Genomic DNA, 20,935 nt, shown 5'->3' on the forward strand with positions numbered 1-20,935 from the left:
ACCTCAGGTGTCTACCTGGAGTTTAAAGGCATGGAAAGTGGCAGGAACACGCAGCAGAGGACTGGCAGCTCACTGCACTTTCTTGTGCTGTAGCAGTCACAGGTATCACACACAGGATGCGTAACACACATAAACCTCTTGCCCTGCAGTGCTTTGCTTCCACCTGAGCCCACCTACATCTCTGCATTGTTATCTCTGCTGTAGAGATACACCATACATCTAGTTAGATATATGTATGTATGGTATAATTGCCCTGTTTTGTCCAGTGAAACAATCTCCCAGAATGATGCCTATTCATACAGCCAGTCCTGGCTCCAGCTCTCTAGAACAGGGTAACCATGTACACCTAGCATCTAACCTGAAACCCACTGTCTTTGCTCAGTCAATGATTCTTACAAATCACACTCACACACACAAACTCATCCTACTATCCTGGTTTTATTGGATCAAGACTTCTATTGTATTCTTCAGTCAACATACTAGAGAAACCTTTTAATAAATGCTGTTAATTTTTTTATTGATCAAACTGTGAGCTATTTCATTTTCCATTATAGCAGAAATCTCCTATAGGAGCATTCAGATTGAATTTCTTTATTCTGTCTCTAGAAGCATGTCACTTTTCATTATTGCTTAAAAATTAGAAAGCAGTTTCTCTGTTCTTTATGGCTTTTTTTAAGTTTAGTTACTGAAGGGTTATTAAACTTGGAAAATATACAGACAGGCATAATGTGATGAATAAATTTCTCACTGCCTGTAACCAACTTTAACATTAGCTTTTTTATAATTTTTTAGGTTTATTTTCACTGAAAGACTGCCTGTAATTATTACTCATGTTCTCCCCAAACACTTATGTTACTAAAGTGTGAAATGTCTTCTAACACAAAGACAGTTCTCTGGGAAGTAATTACGAAAATGCATTCAGGGGCAATAATTTTATATTAACTGTCAGCAGCATACATCTTCTGAAAAGGCACTTGTTATGAAGGAATTATTTGTGTGGAATTTGAAGGCACTGAAGGCAAAGGAAAATTGCAGAAACACATTAAACTGAAACTCCAGCTCCCTCATCAAGGGTCAGTTTATGTTTAAATCATTACCTTGAAGGCAACACCTTCCAGAGAGTCTATAGAAATACAATTTCAATTTATACACAAATTGGACACAGTCTCCAGTTTTTGGAGTGAAACAATTGACACCCCCTTTTTAAGGAAATTTCTGAGCAGCTAATCGAAAGAGATATGTCTGAAAATTATGGACTTCTATTAACCTTTCACTGATGACACTAAAAATACTTGCTACTGATTTATGGGCAGTAACAAAAATAGTGGCCTCAAAACTGACCAAGCACATTAAAATGATATCTGTGTCTGTAATGGCCACAAGAAAAGATTTAATGAGTATTTCACAGAAACTTTTAGCCTACAGGCCAATGCTTCAGTCCTTAGGAAGGTGAAATAACTCAGTGAAAGGTTTTTAAAAAGTGAAACCCAGCAACAGTGATTAAGCATCACATCATTTTAGAAGTGTTGTTTTTTTTTTTAAATCAAATAAGGAAATCATATAAACACCAACAAACAGTAAAATTTCCTCTTAATCATAGCTGCAGGTAATGTTTCAGCCTTTCTAGTGCTTTTACTAAAATGATTTAGATGTTACTACACTATGTGACAAATGCACTTACAGACCGAAAAGCGGACAAAGAGCTGAGTTATTATTATTTATTTGCATGCAAGCAGCAGTGGGATTGTACTTTATAGTGTTAACAGCACATAGTGTTTATCAGCTCTTCAGTGTTTGGCAGCCAGTTTAACAGGATAAATATGGGATGTAAACACTTTCTCGACACAAAAAGCATTGCAAATGATTTTTAGGGAACGCAAGGAAAGACAGAGAGTGGAACAGTCCAGAGTGTGCCAAAGTGTTTGGCTGGAACAGCGCCGGCTGTGGGACACTGCCCAGCCAGTGCCTGTGGTCACCCTCAGGTGCCCTCTCCAGACCAGGGACAGACTCTGTCCCCCCACGGGACTGCGAGGAGAGCTGCTCCACCTTAGACTGCGGCCTTCTCCATGGAGAGGACAGCCTCAAACCCCTGCAGATCTGCTTTGTGCATCCCTGTGGCATCCAAATCAGAAAACGTGTTTGCACCCAAACTGCTCAACAGCCATCTGCAGAAGGCTCTATCCATGTACTCAAGATGTGTGACTGCCATGCAACACATTATCTGCCTCTGAAAAAGGATGCTGCTGTCCACTTCCAGATTCCAAAGGTGCATCTGAATGGGAGTAACTGCCACCTTCAATTCCATAATGGGGTTCAAATCAAACCAGATCTAAAATCCATTTTAGATGCATGCATTTTAGATATAAAGGTAATTTATATGCACAAAGAAATTAGAATGCAGCAAGTATTAACTTCAAAGAGAAGTACACTTTGTCATAAAAAATTGCTTTTCTCTTTCACATACAACTGCTAAATAATACTGACTGTCATACTCTAATAAATACAAGTAACTTTTCAGAAGAAAAATGGCACTTAAACTTTATTTGGGTACATGAATATTTTACTAAAACTCAACTTATTGTTTTTCAAATCTTTGTTGAAGAAAAGTGTTCTGTTTCCAGTGGTTCTATGGAATTCCATTCACAGCTAACATGGGACTTCTTAATCACATTTTAATCCATGGGCATGACAAACCCTTTCCTTTCTTTGAGGAAATGGTGTGAGAGATTTTCTTTTTTTCTTTTTTCTTTTTGTGCCTTTTAGGTTGTTTGGCGCTTTTTTACTTCAAGGCAAAGCCAGATATCTGCAAAACTTAAATCTATAGCTCCCTGAACAGACAGAATATTCAGAAGGCTTAATAAAATTCACATGTGGCTTGTTATTGCAGCTGCATATCAAATGCAAAAATAAGGTATTGACTGGTTCTGCTCAAAATACCAGCTGCTGGAACTCTTTATTAAAACAAACCTGTTGATTTTCAAAGAGAGAAAAATTACAGATGATGTAATTTACCATAAGCAATAAATGCCACTAGGTATTTTGATGTCCCTTTGCCTATTTCAAAATGCAGATTCCTTTATTGTTCCTCCATAAAGTCCAGGACTTTGAATTGTCCTTTCTCCAGGAAGTGCTGGTCCTGGAGAACTCATATCTCCTGTGTGCACACAGGAGCAAGATTTAAGCAGAGCAAGGACTCCATACGAAAATACCCTCTTAGGCCCCCTGAACATATTTCCTTTCAAATGCACTTTTCCCATGCTTGAAATATGGATTTGTTTAAAAGTTTTGCTGAAAAGGAATGTCTTTCAGAAAACAAACTGGTGGGATCCTACAGGTAGGATTTATATTCCTCCTTCGTATTCCTCCTCTTATACCTATTGAAACCCCAGAACATTAGGACTGAGAGAGTAAGAGAGCCCTCTGCAAACTGTCAGGAACCAAGGGGTGGATCAACACAGAGGGGAAAAGTGGAATAAGAGTAAAAAAACATATTGGGGTAAGAGGAAAAATACACACAGGCAAATTAGAGAAAGTAATAATTATTTCACTGACCTTCTCATGGGTCTTGGTTTGCTCAGAACCTGCCTGGATCATTTTCCATCGGGAATGACAAATGTGTGGCTGAAGAAGCACAGAAGAGACCCACTTCTGTGACAACTGTGCCTGGAACTCTTCAAAACTGTGATTAAAGACTTGAGAGTTTTCAGTGGGGCTGGGTTGGTGGAGTTAGCTTCTCAGGTAAAACTCCTGTTTTTAGCCAGGGTACAGAGGGTTGAACCTGGACAACAACTTAGTTGTGGGTTTTATGGCGCGATCAAATACCCCACATCATCTTTGGAGGAAAAAACCCTCACTGACTTTCTACAAATCTGGCTTGCTCTGGGGAAAAAAGGTGTTTCAAATGTACCTGAGGAAAAAGACATGTTTTCCCAAACACATTCTTATGTCTCTCTCTAACCAGTTACTGCTGACACAGACTCGCTGCTGCTCCAGGAGAGCCTTCCAAGCTGGACACTGCCAGCACAGAGAGCAGAAACTGGGAAAACAGCACCTTTACACGGCTCCGGCTATGGCTGGGAGGGACATCTGTAGGTAGCCCAAGTGATTTAGGGGGCTAATACTCACAAGTGGCAACAGGCTGTAGTAAAAACCCATGAAACTGGAAATTAATGAGAGTTAGGCACCTAGGTGTCCAAATGGCTTCAGAAGAGCAGGGCTTGCAGGCTTTCAGAAACATTAGCCTCAGGTCTTGTTGTGCATCTCTGCACAACCAAGCACCAGGCTAGGCACCGTGTCTTGGTGCAGGGATCCAAACCACAGCAAAAGAATTCAGTTAATGAATGTGAAAAAAGCAACTGTTATAACACGATTCTCAACCAGGAAAGAGATAAGAAAATCATACTATGCAGCACAGGAAAAGGGTATTTAACAGGTGGCCAAGTTATTAGAGAGTCCATTGGATTTTACAGAGTCTTCCCTCCCATGTACCCCTGGCCAGCTCCTGCTGCACAAACACACAATGAACCTGCCCAGCAGATACACCCAGGAGATCACCACAAGCCAACAAGGGATGGCTCAGGAAATTTCCTGCCACTTCCTGCTCTTTCTCTCTTCCCTGGGCTTAAAATGAGTGATTTTGGGCCGTAGGCTCAGTTAAATTTCAGTTTGTGTTTAAAACAAGCCCACACGCAAAAAATTAACATACCTCAGATTTCCTTTCTAATTTCTTTCCTTAATACTGAACTCTACACGTTTTACTTGACAAAGCCATTAATTCAGTAATTTCACATAATTAAATCGAGCAAAGCAGAGTATTTAAATTGAAGCTAAGTGAAATATACTTCTGTGCAGCTCATGCTGTTAGAATTGTGCTGCATGCTATTCTGCTGCTGCTCATTTATTAATTTAGGATTGGCTGAAACGTGACACTGTGTAATAAGGAATTCACTGGTTTCAACAGTATTAGATATAACAAAAAAATTTAAAAATCACAGAGGACAATGTATCAAGCACCAAAGGAAATGAGTTAATCCCTTTGAGCCCTCAGCAAAGCACTTCTGCACCCAGCTGAAACTGGCACCCAGGTTTGCACTTTCCTTGTGATAACCAATTTCTGCATAGTTTTTTTATCCCTGGAATAAGCAGTGAGCTGCACTTGTCCTCCAGTGTGGTGATCCTTTTAGCAATGATAACACTTTTTTCCCTAATATCTTCCTGAATTTTTCTTCTAGCCCTATGTGGTAAAGAAAGTGTGAAAAGACATTTAAAGGACTTAAAGCCAAAATTACTTTAAAGTTGGGTGTCCCTCAGCCTCTCCTCTTATTCAGCAGGTCCCAAGTGTCAGAGCAGGAGACAGCAGTATGTATACAGCACCAGGAACTGGAAGAGTCCTTGGATTTACTGTGAGAATGATGGATGGCAAAAAAGAATAAAAAGGAAAGATAAAACCTAAAGTTCATATTTTTTGCTCACAAATGAGCAATAAAGGTGAAGAAATTAAGATGGCAAATAATTAAAATAGTGGAAATACTTTAAGTAATTAACAAAGTCTCTCCAGAATATGGTGGTGTTGTTTTGATTTTTTTTTTATCGGTGCTTTCTGCTTCTCAAATTTCTCATGAATTACCTTAATTGGGATCTTCCAGGTAGGCTGGAAGTTCCTTCACTTCTTCCTGACCTCGGAGGACACCTGTGAGAGGGGCAGCTCTGGCCTGCCCATGTAGCCCTCACCAGATACTGCTCATAATGAGCCTCTCCCACTAGTGAACAAGGGGGGGGCTAGGGGGAGATATTGTTGCTCTTGTAATTAAGCTTGTGAAGAGTTTATTTGGAGAGAAATTAAATTTATTTACATGCTGCTTTGTTGCTGATGAAGCACCAGCTATCTGGGAGAACTTCTAATTAACCCTAATTTAGTTGATGCGCTCTTTAGCAGCCCCATTCCCTGTGTACTTTGCCAAGGTAAAAAGTAGTAACCAAAACAAAATTATCCTCTTTTTAAAAGGCACTTTTTTGGGAGGAAGTTGCTCCCAACTTTTTTCCTTACATTATGGAATTCGTGTTTTAGTTGCTGACTGGCAGGAAGATGGACAGTTAACAACTTTATGCTACTCCATAGCTTTTTCAACAGCCTGTGGTGGGTGCTGAAAAAGGGGTTATGGGTTTGCACTGGACCCTTCCACTGCTCTTACAGCCATCAGAGCCAGGAGTCTGTTTTTAACTCTTTCACTCCCTACATCCTTGGCCAGTTATGCTGTCTGGCCACAGAGTTCATTAACCAGATATGGTTTTAAATTATTTCATTACAGGATCAAGCTAAAAATCATTTAACTCTAAGGATGTCTTTTCTTATTTAATAATTCACTGACAGCTCTGCTGCTCTTCCAGATCCTGTGGTGTAGCTTTTCTGAGTTGTTTGCAACTCAGAAAGACATTTAAAATACAACAGGCTCACAACTTCTTTTTATAAAAAAATAAAACCCTAAGAAGTCTTCAGTTTTTAAAAACCATTTTGGAGGAAGAACACCACCAATTTTTACTTAATTTCACACACACACATGAACAATAAGCACCACTTTTTTGAATTAAAGGCAAAAAATGAAACATAATTTAGTTCTGTTATACAGAAGCATCTATGCTTTTGCATCACAACACAAACCCTGAGCTTCAAAGACCATTTGCAGAAGTGATATCCTGCATGTCTTCACCACCACAGCTGTTTGCACATACAGTATATGAAGATAAAAAATGGCGGGGAAAAAGTGGATTTTGCAAACATCTTGTCTGGAAATTGTTTTACCCATCTGAGTATTACAGACTTGTGCAAGATTTTTACCTGAAATTCATTTTCATCAGAAAAAATACATTTTTGCTGCAAAACCTTTTTGTCATAAGATTGTAGACCAAATGCTGCTCTTAGTTATACCTCACTAGCCCTGTTGATTTTCTTTATGCTTCTTGGACATTACTGTGGAAATTTGGCAATAAATGTATTTTGTTTAATATGAACAAGGAAGAGAAGCCAAATGCTTTTTGCACAGAACATTTCTCATTCATTTAGCAGAATAAATGGTCTTCTGGACTTCTGTGCTAATTGCAGAGAGTCTGATATAAACTGCTATCAAGGTTTAAGCCCACTTTTTCTCAGTTTTAATAATGGACATGTATTCTGTAGAAAGTAATGACAGCATTGTGAATCAACCATTTCTCTGCAAATATCTGATTAAATGAACAGTGCAAAATTGAAATCTTCCCTTTTGTCACTGAAAGAAGGACAGACTATAGTTATCTTTCTTTACCATGGTCAAACTTATGTAGAGGAAGACTTCAATTCAAAACACTGTTTTATAGACTTTTAAGCAAGCTTCATAGTCAGGAAAAGGCACTAATATTTTTGTTGCTACAATTGCATCTCCTTGATGTGTCAGCAGGAATGGCCTGACATAGCCCTTCTTGGGGGAATGCTATTCAAGTCCAAGTTACACATTTCTTTTAACAAAAACCATAAGTGAAATCAAGATGGAACTAATCAGTCTGTCAAAATGATACGTTTACAAACCACAAAAACATCTTATTTGAATAAGAAATAGTTCTCTGATTTGCTTTCTCTGAATGGAAACAACCACTATCTCCATTTGTTTTTACTCATCTGACAGAATCAGGGCACAGGAATTTAGTGTCATCTAAGTCACCTATAGCCCCTATCCAAGCTAAATAATACCAATAAGCACAAGTCTACACCATGCCCAGCTCAAGAGGTGCAAAAAGCCTTTCAGGGGAAAACCATCACTCCTCTCAAGGAGAACACAATAGATTAAAATAAAATATACACAGATAGAGCAACAAATCTAAATTTCAAACCCTTCTCAGAGGACTTTTTCTACCAAGGTGCTTCAAGATGGCCCCAGCTTACTACTCACACAGAGGGACGTGACCAGCAAGAGCCTTCCCACCGTGTTTCTCTCAAACTGAAAATTTTCTCTGGCATTGGTTCAAACAACAGTCAGAGCCTTAAAACACATACACACACTGCATGGAGATCTCACCATGTCAGTTTTGGGTTTTCTTTACCCAAGCAAAAACTTCTGACTATTATGGAAGTAATTTGCCTAGAGGGTCCCTCCATTTTATGCTGGCAAATGAATTCCTTCAGAAACACTGCAGCTTGCAGTATCGAGGTACTTGGAGGGACACTGTGGGATGAAGTGACATGTGCAATCCCATCATTCTACCACAATAAAAACACTGCTAAACAGCTGAGTTTTCCTTTTGGAGCTTTGATGAGTTTACTAGAGAAATGCAACAGTGGGCTCACTGACTAGAACACTCGAGTTTAAGGAAAAGCATGTTTGCTTTAGTCATAATGATGCAATAATATTTCACAGCTTTTAAAAGCACCTTTGATGTTTGAAACACATCAGCAACACTTGCATATCAGTTTTATCTGTAAAACATAAACTTCCCCTGCTGCAGGAGCCTGAAACATGAGTACGGAGTAGTGGCTCTCCCCTTTTCTGTGGAGAAATAAGCTTTTACCCAAACATTACACCTACAAATTTCAACACAGCAAAGACAGTGAATTTCCTATATCTAGATGATTACATCACTAAAATATATTGAACAGATTCACTGCAAATGTATCAAATCTTTCAACAAGATTGGTTATTTTCAGCCAAATTACCAGGCTGATGTTTAAATACCAGTAAGCTGAAGGAGTCCTTGTTTATCTGTTGCAAACTACCAATTTATCCTCAACAAAAGGCCAAGCTAAAACATGTACCTCTAAGTCCATGCTGTTCAGCAACATTCAGAGTCATTCTGACTCACATGTTTACATTTTTACTGCTAATTGATTTACCCCTTCTGAAGGAGTTGCCTTGAACAGGAGGCATCCCTTCTTTCTCCCCTTAACCCCCCTGCTCCAGCTTCATTACAACCCTGAGCTGTTGCCAAAATGAGATATTGCCTCATTTTTGGTACCATGCCCTTGAAGGCATCTTATTAGAAAAGACCATTTCTTAATTAACATTTTTGATCTTTAATCTATTACACATCCCTTTAATCCCATACGGAGGAGCTTTTGGCCCACTTCCGCGGCGTGGCGGTGGGAGGCAATAGACTTGGCAATTTGTGCTGAGGGCTCTCTCCCAGCTGGGCTCCAGCACGGCCGGCTGCAGGGCTGCCGATGCTCTCACTGGTCAGCAGCAGACATTTGCAGTTATTATTTTATTGCCTTTTTTTTTTTTTTTAATATAGGCTTCAGAGAGCCACCGCTCAGTATTAAAGCCAACAGGCAGAATGGCAAGCTTGTGGATGAGATCAGACTTCAGCAAGTGGCTGTCAAGCTCTTTGAATAACCAGCAAAACTCTGAAGTGGGAGATTTAGTGGATCACCAACATGCAAAGTGTTAAAGAAAAGTACAATGTTAAGTCCCTTACATCATTTTACTTGCAAATAATTACAGCAATTACAATGTGCTAACTGGCAATTAACATTACAGGCTTCACAACTCACCAGAATTTTTTAAAACACGCTGTGGCCCTATGCAAATTGTCTCTTTGGTACTTCTGATTTGGTGGCTGTATGAGCTAATGGCTACACATTAGCTCAGCAGATCTTGGAACAGAATTGCCCACGTGCCAGATAATTTAATTAGAGGCTTGATCTTGTCAGAGCTTTATGCAACACAGACTGCTTCCAAGCAAAGTGTGTGGGTTTTTTCCTTTCTCTTTAGTGTTTTGTGACTGTCTAATAATTTCTACTAACAAACACAAAAGTCATCCAAGGGAGAAAGGAAGCATGAGTATGGTACACACCAGCAGGCAGCACTCCAGTCCCAAGTGTGAGGAATTCAAAAATATGTAGAGCAAGACACATTGAGCACCTCTTCCACACACATCCCAAGTCTACTGCCAGGTCTCTGCACGCATCTATTAAATCTTCATTGCTGTTACTCAGCCCCAAAGAAGACAAAGGTCACTTGTCTCCAAGTGAGAGCTATAGGGTATCTCAAATCTCATTATAACGGTCCCATTTAAGAGTTCTCATTTGAATTTATACACAACAAATACAAGGTTATGAGATGAGCCTGGTTTATTTTGACAGTGACATCGTAATTCTTTGTTGTGAGACTGGAAAAAGGCTACTTTAGACACTAAATGACAGAAATGCAAACATATCTTCTATTATGGCCTTAATTTTTGTTTGCTGCACATTTTTATACTACAGTGACAATACTTGGACTCTTGGTCCCTGATAAGCTAAACAGCTTAAGACAATATAACCAAAAATAGCATAGTAAAGGCTACAAAACTTTTACAAGTCAGGTCAATGTTGACCAAGACCCACTAGAGGTCCCTTCCAAACCAAATTATTCTAGCTTCCTGTACTGAACAATCAGAGATTTTTTGGACAAAGCATCATAAATTTCACACATTTCTTCATTGCAGAGTTTCATATCAATGTTCTTGCTCAGTGTAGAATGCAAAGCAGTGCAGCTTTTTCATTCCATTTATTTTTCTTCTTTTACAACCTTGTTTATAAAACCCCATTCTCATGACTGCCATAGTTTGTTTCTTTTCTTAAGAAGAATGATTACTGGGGATCCACCACTGTGGCATTATATTTTATTGATTTTTCTTGTTTAAGCAACAGGCCAACATAATATATTCCACTATTCTTGTTCTACATTTATTCAGGCTGGGAGCTTTGAGCTACCAGTTACAACTGCAAAATATAAACCAGTCAAACGAGAACAAGTTTCTGTGAAAACCAAAGAAATTGTTCACCAGGAGACTTTTGTTCAACTCTCCAGCTGTCTGCTTTCGCAAAGGTAAAACCCACTGCAATCACTTCCTACAGCAGCATGGTTTCAGCTTCCCCCACCCCTGCCAGACAAGGCAGATTTGGAAAAGCAAAGCCACTGACCTGCAGAAATTACTCAAAGCAGGATGGGCTGGCAAGTGCCCATCAGTTCCAAAGCCAGAGCCCTTTGGGGAAGGTCAACCTGCAGCATTGTGCATGCTGAATAATGCAAAGTAGTGTGGATATGTGGCACAAGGAAGACATCCTCCTAGGTTGGGAGGCTTAATTAGCATTTGCAAGTGCTTTGACATTCTACATTAAAATATTTACTGAAATAAGCTCTAGAAAGCACAATTTGCCTGGCCATTCTGTCTGCTCAAATCTGCAGATTAGCAAATCCAGAATGCAGCAGAATTGGATCAGTTAGAGATAAGAAGGATTTATCAGGTGATCTTATCCATCCCTCTGCTGATGTAAGACCATTCCTACACTGTATTTTCAAGTGCTTTCTCCAATCTACCTTGTAAATTACCATGGTAATGGAAGATGATACCAGGCTACTAGATCCCACTACCTGGAAATGTTTCCTGATATTCAGCCTAGCATGTCCTTTGCTTTACCTTAGTCTATTACTCCTAGCTATGCCCCTGAAAGCTGTCATAAACAACAGATATAACTTCTACTTAAAAACACAAAAAAAGCTTATATAATCACAGCCCTTCACTTGGGCAGCAAGGGAGAACAAGGTGGCACCACTGAAAGAAACACAGGAATGGAAGAAGATAGGAAGGTGCTGTGCCTTCCTTTTCTCCAGCACTCGCTCCAGCTCAATGGCAAATCCCTCACCAGGATTTTTGTGCCTGGGGGGAGACCAAGCCAGCCCAGGAGAGCCAGGAAGGCTGCTCCTGATGGTCCACCCGTGAAAGGGATTGACTTCCTTCAGTGTGTGCTAGGAAATGAAACAACAGTGTTTCAATCTCCCAGCAGATAAAGTACCAACAGGCACACCTTTAAATAAAAAGTGCATTTGTCAGAGGGAGAAAAATGCTGGCAATACAGGAATGCAGGCCTGGGGAGGTTGGCCTCTGCCCACCCCAGAACATCAGTATGCAACCATCCATGTTGGTGGCATGCTCGTGTCCCAGGCAGGATGCTGCTGCCAGAAGACCCTATGGGAACATCCCCATCACCAGCACATGCACCAAGCTCACAAGATTTCAGATGAGGTTATCCTGATGACCCCAGAGGTATTCCTAGACTTGACAGAAATTACCAGTCCTGATACACTGCTGGCATCCCAGTCCACACCAGTCCTTGGGGTCTTGTCCACAAGGCCAGGTGCTGCTGTGACCCTGCAGCCTGCTGAAATCCTCGCTTTTACAGTTGTGGCCTGTAGCAAGTAGAAGGGCTGGCTTTAGGCACCAATGACATGCTGCAATGCACTACACTTGCTCTGCTTCCTTTAAGCTGACCAGCTTTCCTGTGTACATTGTCCTTAAGAAGCCTGGGAAAGAGTGGGTGATGGGGTAGGGGGAGAACTTGACAGCTCACTTTGAAATGAGCTTTTCTTTCCTCGCCTCTTGTACCATGGAAATTAATTCTCCTCCTCTGTGCTATCGCTATAATTTTCCCAATTAACATTTTTAATAGTAAGTATTTTCTAGGAAACGCCGTAATACACAGGTGTGTGCTTCTAATTTAAATACTGACACCCATGCTGTGTTCACATGTGAAGATCGCTCCTTCTTGCCGGAGATTCCCTCCCCAAACAAGAGGGGAACACCTACGGCGCCGCTCCAGCGGAGAACCTCGGCAGCGTGGCGGCGGCTGCTTCCACACCACACGCACGCGTCGGCACCACGCCAATCCCAGTTTGTACTGCCCCTTCCCCTGCGGGTGCCACAGCTGCAGGATGTCACAGGGACTTCAGGGAGCCCTGGGAACTGCCCTGTCACTCCAGCCAACAGCTTCCCCCTGCAGCCCCCCATGCACTGCCCGGGAGCCTGGGAGCAGAGGCTTGCTCGCAGGAAGCCCTCGTGCCTGCAGATACAGAGCTGTGCCTGTATCTGTCTCATGTTTCCTACAAACACAGGAATCTGGGAAGGGTTTATAATTACTTGTTTTGTTTCTTTTTTGTATTATCCAGCTACAAAAATCTTATATCAGTCTAAGATGTTCGTCTACGACATTATCTGAGTACCCATATTCCATTTCTTTCCATACTTTCCATACTCCATAACTGAGTATTCATATTCCATTTAATAAAACACTATGAAAAGTGCTTTATTTAAAAAAATATATAAGTTAGTATTTATCTGTAAAATACTAATGCTAAAAAAAAAAAAGCTTTATAAGGAAATAAGAACTACTTTTATTTTCTCTTCTAAAAAGAGCACGTTACAATGTGACACTGTAAAAACCCACACATTACCAAGGAAAATAGAATTTCAACTTATAATAAGTGGGGAATGCAGTAATCTGAGCTGCAAACATTCCAAGCTTTATTTCTTGTTTGCATTTTTCTGGGTTCTGGATGCTTCCAGAACAGATGTTTAAAATTTTGAGAACCTCAGACTATACTGACTGGGCTGCGTCACACAGGTCAATGTAGGGACAAGGATGCCATTTTTTAAACCAACACAAGAAAGCCAACCAGCTGCAATCTCACAGTATACTGAAAAAATATTCATCTAAAAACATTACCAAAGTCTCTTAATTCTTTGCTAAATTCAAAGATTTATTTCTTTGGAAATCCTTACCCAGGTTAATCAGAATCTTCTCATACTGATTTACTAATGAAATCAGCTTCTAGAAAATATCTGAGCTTGTGAAGACACTCAGGACAGGTAATTTTAGAGTACTTGCAAAATAACAAGTTTCTAATGCCCTCTGAATTGGAACTGACCTTTCCAGTGCTCTGCAGCAAAGATTCCAGAATTTCATGTTGTATTTTTCTGCATTCTCCAATTAGAAGTTAAATAAGACAAAATCCAATGCAAGCAAGAATAGAGAAAAGGAATTTGGTGTCTGTGGAGTCTCCCTCACCTGAACTCCTTGAGTGCTCCTGACACAGCCCAGGCAAAGGGCAGGGACAGCTCTGGGCCCTGGGACACCACAAGGGACAGCTCTGGGCACTGGAACACCACAAAGGACAGCTCTGGGCCCTGGGACACCACAAGGGACCTGGGAAGCTGCTGCTCTTGTCTTGGGCACCAGGCAGTGGCCCATGCAAGCCCAGAGTGCAGGAGGGAAGCTGAGGGGACAAGCAGCTGTGTAGACAAAACAGACTTCCCCAGGGGGAAAGGTGAGGCAGGAGAATACATTTTCTGTTACTTATCTCAATAAACAGAAAATGAGAAAAAGTCAAGGTACGAATACTTGCCGCAGTGAGTCTGTTTGCTTCATGAGACCCCAGCTTTCCCAAGAAGCCAAAATTAAACCCAACTCTACAGAACAGAGGAGAACAGAAACCTTGAACACTGGGAACAGACAATGTAGCACCAGGATCAGAAGATTGAAAGAGGAGGAGAACAGAGGGAACAGCCAGGAGGGAACAGGCAACACAAGCCTGAGCAGCAGAGACAGCATTAAAAGCACCCCAGCATGGGCTCTGGTAGCCCTGCAGAAAAAGAAAGTCTCCAAATTGTGTCAAGATGTTGCTCCTCAAGAGATACCAAGTGAAAATTTTGATTTACATTGCTGAGAGATGCCATGCAAAGAATAAGAGAGGAAAAGGAGTGACCACAGGATGGTTTTCCTTTATTTTGTGGTTCATTTCTGAAAAGCTGCTGCTTCCCCTTTTCTTTCCCCTAAAAGGAGAGAAACTTTAAAAGAAATTGCAGAATGCAATTAACAATCTAAAATGGTGTGCTGCATAAAAAAAGCATGGAGGAGAAATCTTAACAGAAAAACATCAAATATCTGTGTCCTAAAATATTGTGTTTTGTTTTTTTCCCCATGCTGTGCTGTGTTAACATGTCCCTCACACATGTGCCCAGCTGCTGCTGTGAGCTCGGTGGCAGGGACAGGAAATTTGGAGCTAATGGGGAAAGCAGGGAATACCAACCTGTAATTTATTTTTATGATTTCTGGAATGTTATAATTGAATTACACTAGTGTTATGTGCTAATGGATGGTTGGGCACTGAGGCCTTTCTTGTTGCAAACACTGCAAAGAAACCCCATGCTCTGCAAACACTTGTGCACAGAGACATACCCAGTGCCATTTGTCCCCAGCACTCAGGACATGGGCCACAGTTCCCTATTTCCAAAACTCTTTCTTGATCAGTACTGTAACATGTAGCTGCAGAGAAAAACAAGATACCTTCAACTACCTCAAAAGCAGACACCAAAAAAAAAAAAATTAGGCTTTTAGGTCTGCGGGCTCCTGAGGAGAAGACAGAATCTGCTCTGTTTGCCCCAGACAATTCAGCCAAGATTCCCTGGGGCCTCACAGTCAGGCTAATGAGAAACTCCCCAGCAACTCCCATATAAAATGCTTTCATAGGTCTTTAAAATGCCTTAAATTCTCTATATATTTAGTAAGACTTTTTACTTCTTTAAAACGTCCCTTGTTGCTCCTCAAGATAACACCCTCGTGATGTATTGCAACAGAAATGCAGCATTGTCTGACCGGACCTTTGTTCTGTGAGCATTGAACCTTATTTTTGTCTTGGCCTCGAAAAAGCCAGAGCCCCTTTTGCAGAGCAGAGGTGGGCACTTGCCTGGCCCCCAGCAGCCTTGCCCAGCCCCAGTGACAATTTTGGAGAAGGACAGACAGGCTGCAAGGGCTGCACGTGTGTTAAGGGTTGAGGGGGAGAAAGCAGGGGGAAGAAGTACTCGGCTACACTGTTCCTCTGGAACAGAAAACATCTCTGCCTCTTAGACAGCAAACAAGCCTGGCCAGCTATTCAACAACAAACTAAGTCCTTGGATTAAGGGAGGAAAGGAAAAGGGTTTTTTTCGTCCTTTTACATTAAGGAAAAGATGTTTACAAAACCTGAAGAGGAAGGAAATTAACTATATGCCCATTGTTAAACAGTACTGGTGGACACTCAGGTTATTCACCCTGGTGCAAGGGCAGCCTCTGCCTCTTCTGTGTTTTTTTTATTCTCTAGGTTATTATGCACAGCCTTTAAGGTGTTGTTATTTAAAATCATTAAATGAACTATTTCTAGCTGTAATTGAACTACTGAAGTAAATTCCTCAGTGCAACTACACCACAGGTTGGATTCTTGCAAAGTGTTTTGCCTTGGCAGATTTTACCAGGAACAAGCAGCTACACCAGGGCAGACAGCAACTTGTGCACATGCTCTGCCAGAGGAAAAAGGATGGTCCTGTACCAAGCTATCACCAAACAGACCCATCTGAGCACAGGGTTCCTGTTCATGGTGTTCACAGCCAAATTTCCTGCTGCACTAAGCAGCTCCCATGAGCAGCCCTTGCCCTGGTGTGGTCAGGGATGCGCAGGCTGTGCACCCTCAGTATGTGTCAGGAGCAGAGAAGCTCCCACAGGAGACACCAAGCTTGGAGCCCTTTGGCACACCAAGGACACATGGTCATCAGAGCCACTGAGACAAGACTTATCACTGCAGGCTCAACTCATGCTCACAAAAAACTTTTTCAGAATAGCTTCTACTGGTTAGATGAACAAAATAAAATATAGTAACAAAAGCGCCATTTTCCCCTAGAGATGCTCCTATATAGTTATTTTACTAGTAGAAAAATACATTTATATATTTTTTAAAAGTTTGCATTCTACCTGTAACAGGTCTTGCTGTTCCTACATACCACCCAACCCTGGGACCATGACTCCCCCAGCCCACAGCAGCTGTGCAGACTGCCAACAGAATTTTTCAGAAGTCATTCTGTATGTGTTTGCACACACACAGAGATGTACAAACACATACAGGAGAAAGAGGGAAAGAAATATGTTAATTTGAAACATCTGGCAAATGTTTCAGAGTTAACAAGTCCCAGGTTTGGCCTTTGGGGTCTTTTTTCCTTTTGGGGGAGTTAAGGAAGGGGAGGCAATTTTGTCATTTTGGGCCAGGGAAGGAAGGGACATGAAACAAGAAATTGAAGCGTGTTTTTTCACCCTTTATTGAACTTCAACATCACACTACTGAAGCTAATGCAAACAGGAAGATCATAAAAGAACATAATGAAAGTCTCGCACACTGGGACTGAGGGACTGGTTTCAGTTACTGAATATAGCTGTGGAGCTGCACCACACAAGAGCCAGTGACTCCACACAGCCACACCACCACAAACTTGGGCTTTTTAAGCTTTTTCTGTGTAACTCCTCAGTCATATTCCAACCTGCAACTTGTATCCCATGTATTGCACCCCAGCTTGACAGGATACAGTATCACCTCTTTATATATATACAAGATCAACATCTGCAGCTACTAAATGTATTAAGAAGAAAACCCTCAATTAACACACATATTCCTAAAGCTGCCATAAATCATGCATACAATACATTTTCTCCCACATCCGACGTCTTGAATGAGAGCTGTAATTGTGGGAATAAATGAAGAAAAATGGAGACTTGACTAACTTGATAAAAGCCTTTCACAGTCTGTCTTTTACTTAAGGCATAGTCACCAATACCAACCCCAAATTAACTCTGCTGTGCACAGGAAATTTTTTGTCATTGTTTTGAACCTCTGCCTATTTTGAATTTAATACACTTCCAGACTTGTGATAGATAACACCGGTAACTCCACTGCAGTGCTGTTTGGGATGAAGGTCAAGCAAGAGAGCTGGCGAGCGCTCTTTTCATGCACCGTTAGCTCCAGGCACAAAGGGGCCTTCCACATCACAGCTGGGGGTTTGCAGCAGCAGCAATATTTGCTATCAAAGACTACTGAAAACACAAACCCCTCCAAACAGCCAGAGTGCCCAGAGAAGATGCACCCAGTGCCCCTGATGTATCTGAGAGCGCAGTGGGTACAATGTGGAAGGCCACACAAAGGCAGTTTGTGCCTTGGAGACCAGAGAGATGCTTGCTTTGGTAAGAAAGCGTCCCCTGGGAGCCAGGCTCCCCAACCCATCCAACCAGGAATGCAACACCACTGTTGGTTTTTATATTGCTGCTCAGTTTCTCAGCTGTTTCCATATCATTGGTGAGCTTTAAGAGAATACCATTGCACAGTCCAGTGTGCAGAGAGCACAGAAATAGACTTACTGGCTTCAAAATCAAAAATATTCTGAGCATCTCAAAAATGTTAAAAACAGACAGCAAAATGTCTTTACATGGGGCACAGTGACTGAGATGTGGCTAATTGCTTTAAACACAAACTGTTTAAATCTGACATTTTCCCTCATGCTTGTGTTATCAATACATATTACACAAACTTGATTTATCCTGTTCAGTTTCTTGAGCCTCTTTTTAGTCAGATTATTGACCTAACATGGATGAATAAGCTTCAGATGCATGTTTATCATTGTCAAGCAGACCAAAAGCTTGTTCAAATTTTAAATCTTTCTACCATGGCGATGTACCACTTTTATTCTCCAGCCCTGACAGTGCTTTCCAATTTCCTCCAAGAGGAGAAATACACACATTCCAGTTGAGACTGAGGCTTAAAATTCCTATTAAAGCAGCTTTTATGTAATTAGATTGGAATGAATGTGTAACAGTGCCCATTGCAGAAAACTTCAAAGTGATTATACTGGAGAAATCACAACCCGTTTCAGTGTGCCCACAAGAAGAAAGAATGGCTCTCTGGAGGATAAGAGTATATTAGTCTCTGTGTGTAATAGATTTTATTGACCATATGGAACTGATATAAAAATTGTGTTGCAGTGGGTAGTCTTGGATTTGAGACAGGAATGTGACATACAAAATACAGTTCCTGTAAAAAGCCTGGCAGCTTTCTGGCAGTTTTTGCAATCAGAAGAACCTAAAATATTTACCTGATTGAGTCACTGACGAGTCCCAGGTCAAAGCAAAATCTGAAGATTCACCCTCTTCAACTGAAAAAGAAAAAAATAAGTTGTGATTGCTAAAGCAAACCAACTGAAAAGCAAAGTCATCAGAAAACTAGGTCCACTATGACATTAAGTATTAAAACAGACTTCTCCACTGCTGAAAAAGAACTTACTGGTTTCTATAAAATAATTCATAAGGTGGAAATTTAGTAAAGAGATTTTTCCTACTTTTTAACCTAAATATGGGATTTGTGTTTGCAGTTTCTTCCTGAACGGGTGATAGTAAGTTCATGTGAAATTTTAATAGATGCTTAAACACCACTACCTGGTAAGTATTCATATCTGAAATGCTCTACATGCACAGCTTGCATGTGCAAAATTGCCAGTGTAAATATAGGGTCTGTTTTTGAAATGGATGTTTCAACAGATCATAGTAAAGAACTGTCCTGTGAAGGAAAAATTGCCTGACTTAATGTCATCCTAACATACTAACACATCTGCCATATTCAAAACCCAGTGATATCTTCAGGGATTTTTCAGAATTAAAAAATATTATTTTGATGTATAACCATGTTCTGTGATAGGCAGTCACAAATAACTGGTTTTAAGATTTGTTGTTGCTGTGAAGGCTGTCAGAGCCAGTGCTCAGCACTTCCAAGTGGCATAGCTAAAACCTTCTGCCTGTTAACAATTATAAAAACACCACTAGTTTCTTACATTCTTAAAAAATAACTAAGAGAACAGCCAACAACAAGACAGGCAAAAAAGTGCCTGATTCTGCTGTTACTGAAATCAGTGCTGCTGGTTATACTAATGACAGACTGGGCATTTGAAAGCAGCAACTGCATAAATTCTTCTTTTGAATTGCAAAAGTTTATCATCATCACCTGCCCACTCTGCCACCCTGACACTAAACAAATTTAAATTATAGGTCTTTATTTTCCGATTAATATTATTTACTCCGTGCACTGAACAATCACTCACCCTTTCATCTAGGTTATGCTGGGTTCAAATGCACATTCTATAGAATTCTGCAACTGGAATCCAAATCATATTGCAAAGGCACAAGCACAAACCCTGTTGACCAGCCCTCTGTGCTCAGGCCAACCTGCTCTAGTGAATATTTACACTGACATTTGCATCACGAGAGCCTTGATTTTATGCTTTTCTCACATTTTTCCCCTCAATCCAGTGCAGAATTCTGGCATCAAGCTGATGCTAGTGGTAACATCATATGGCATTAGGAACAGAGAATATAATTTACATAGGCAGTGCCTTGATAAATGTAATTTTATGTCCAAACCATAGAAAAATGTGTGCTCCACAGAAGAGCACCACTCTGGTTTTCTTAAATCTGTGTGTTTACTAATGGAGGAGCATGAAATTCAACCATTTCTTTGGAGAAATCATACTGGAGTCTTGGCTATATTTTTTTAGAGTCTATGTTAGCATAAAGGCCATGTCACATAATATTAAATTCCAGAATGACAGAGGAAAAACAAGAGGCAAAGCTAGAAGCTTATTGAAGCCATTATTGGTCCTATTCCCTGATGGTGGCAGAGCCAGCTTGGCTGGCGTGTGCTCCCTCCTGAGGGCTCACCTACCATTTTGTGCTCTCTAAGCCACCATCTTGTTCCCATTTTGACCCATCTCTTAATAGAAAAACTCTGGATGCAGTTATCTGAAATACCATTCCATGCATGTCTCATTTTAACATCAAAATCTATATACACCTGGGAGGGTTTTTGCTCCAAAACTAAATAAGCCAAGTTGGAAATTCATGTACCTTACTCAAAACAGACAAGGGGAATGTTTTAATTTTATTTTATCCTTGACTGCTTTTTGGTTGTTTTGCTTGGAGATGTTTTTTTTTTATATTACTACTTTTATGCTGAGGCTTTTTTATTTCTTTATATTTTATGTTGGAAAGAGAGATTAAAAAAAAAACCCAGTCTGCTAAAAATACATAAAAGAGATAAATTTGATCCTAGTCAAGGAGTGGATCTGCACTGGTCATTGACAATTTTAGCAAAACACTGACTTTCATGTTGGTTAAACACCAAAGACTGCTCCAGTCCTTGAGCTGCTCTAGGGCAGTTGGCTCCAGCACGTAACAAAACCACAGTTTTTGGAATCCCTTAAATGAGGGCAAAGGTTTGAATCAGCCTCTGTTGGCATTAATTTGCTTTGCTCC

The 20,935-nt window shown here is 40.6% G+C and overlaps 1 protein-coding gene across 8 annotated transcripts in view; it reads right to left on the reverse strand.

Annotated features, from left to right (window-relative positions):
- ZNF423 (zinc finger protein 423) overlaps positions 1 to 20,935 on the reverse strand; it is a 227,855-nt gene that overhangs the window by 167,373 nt on the left and 39,547 nt on the right. For all 8 annotated transcript variants that reach the window (XM_085589570.1, XM_021536121.4, XM_021536124.3 and 5 more), the window contains one exon: positions 18,727 to 18,786. In XM_085589570.1, the coding sequence (XP_085445696.1) occupies positions 18,727 to 18,786 (60 nt within the window). The remainder of the gene's footprint in view (positions 1 to 18,726; positions 18,787 to 20,935) is intronic.

Source organism: Lonchura striata, chromosome 11 (assembly GCF_050655825.1).
Source record: "Lonchura striata isolate lonStrDom1 chromosome 11, ASM5065582v1, whole genome shotgun sequence".
NCBI lineage: Eukaryota > Metazoa > Chordata > Aves > Passeriformes > Estrildidae > Lonchura > Lonchura striata.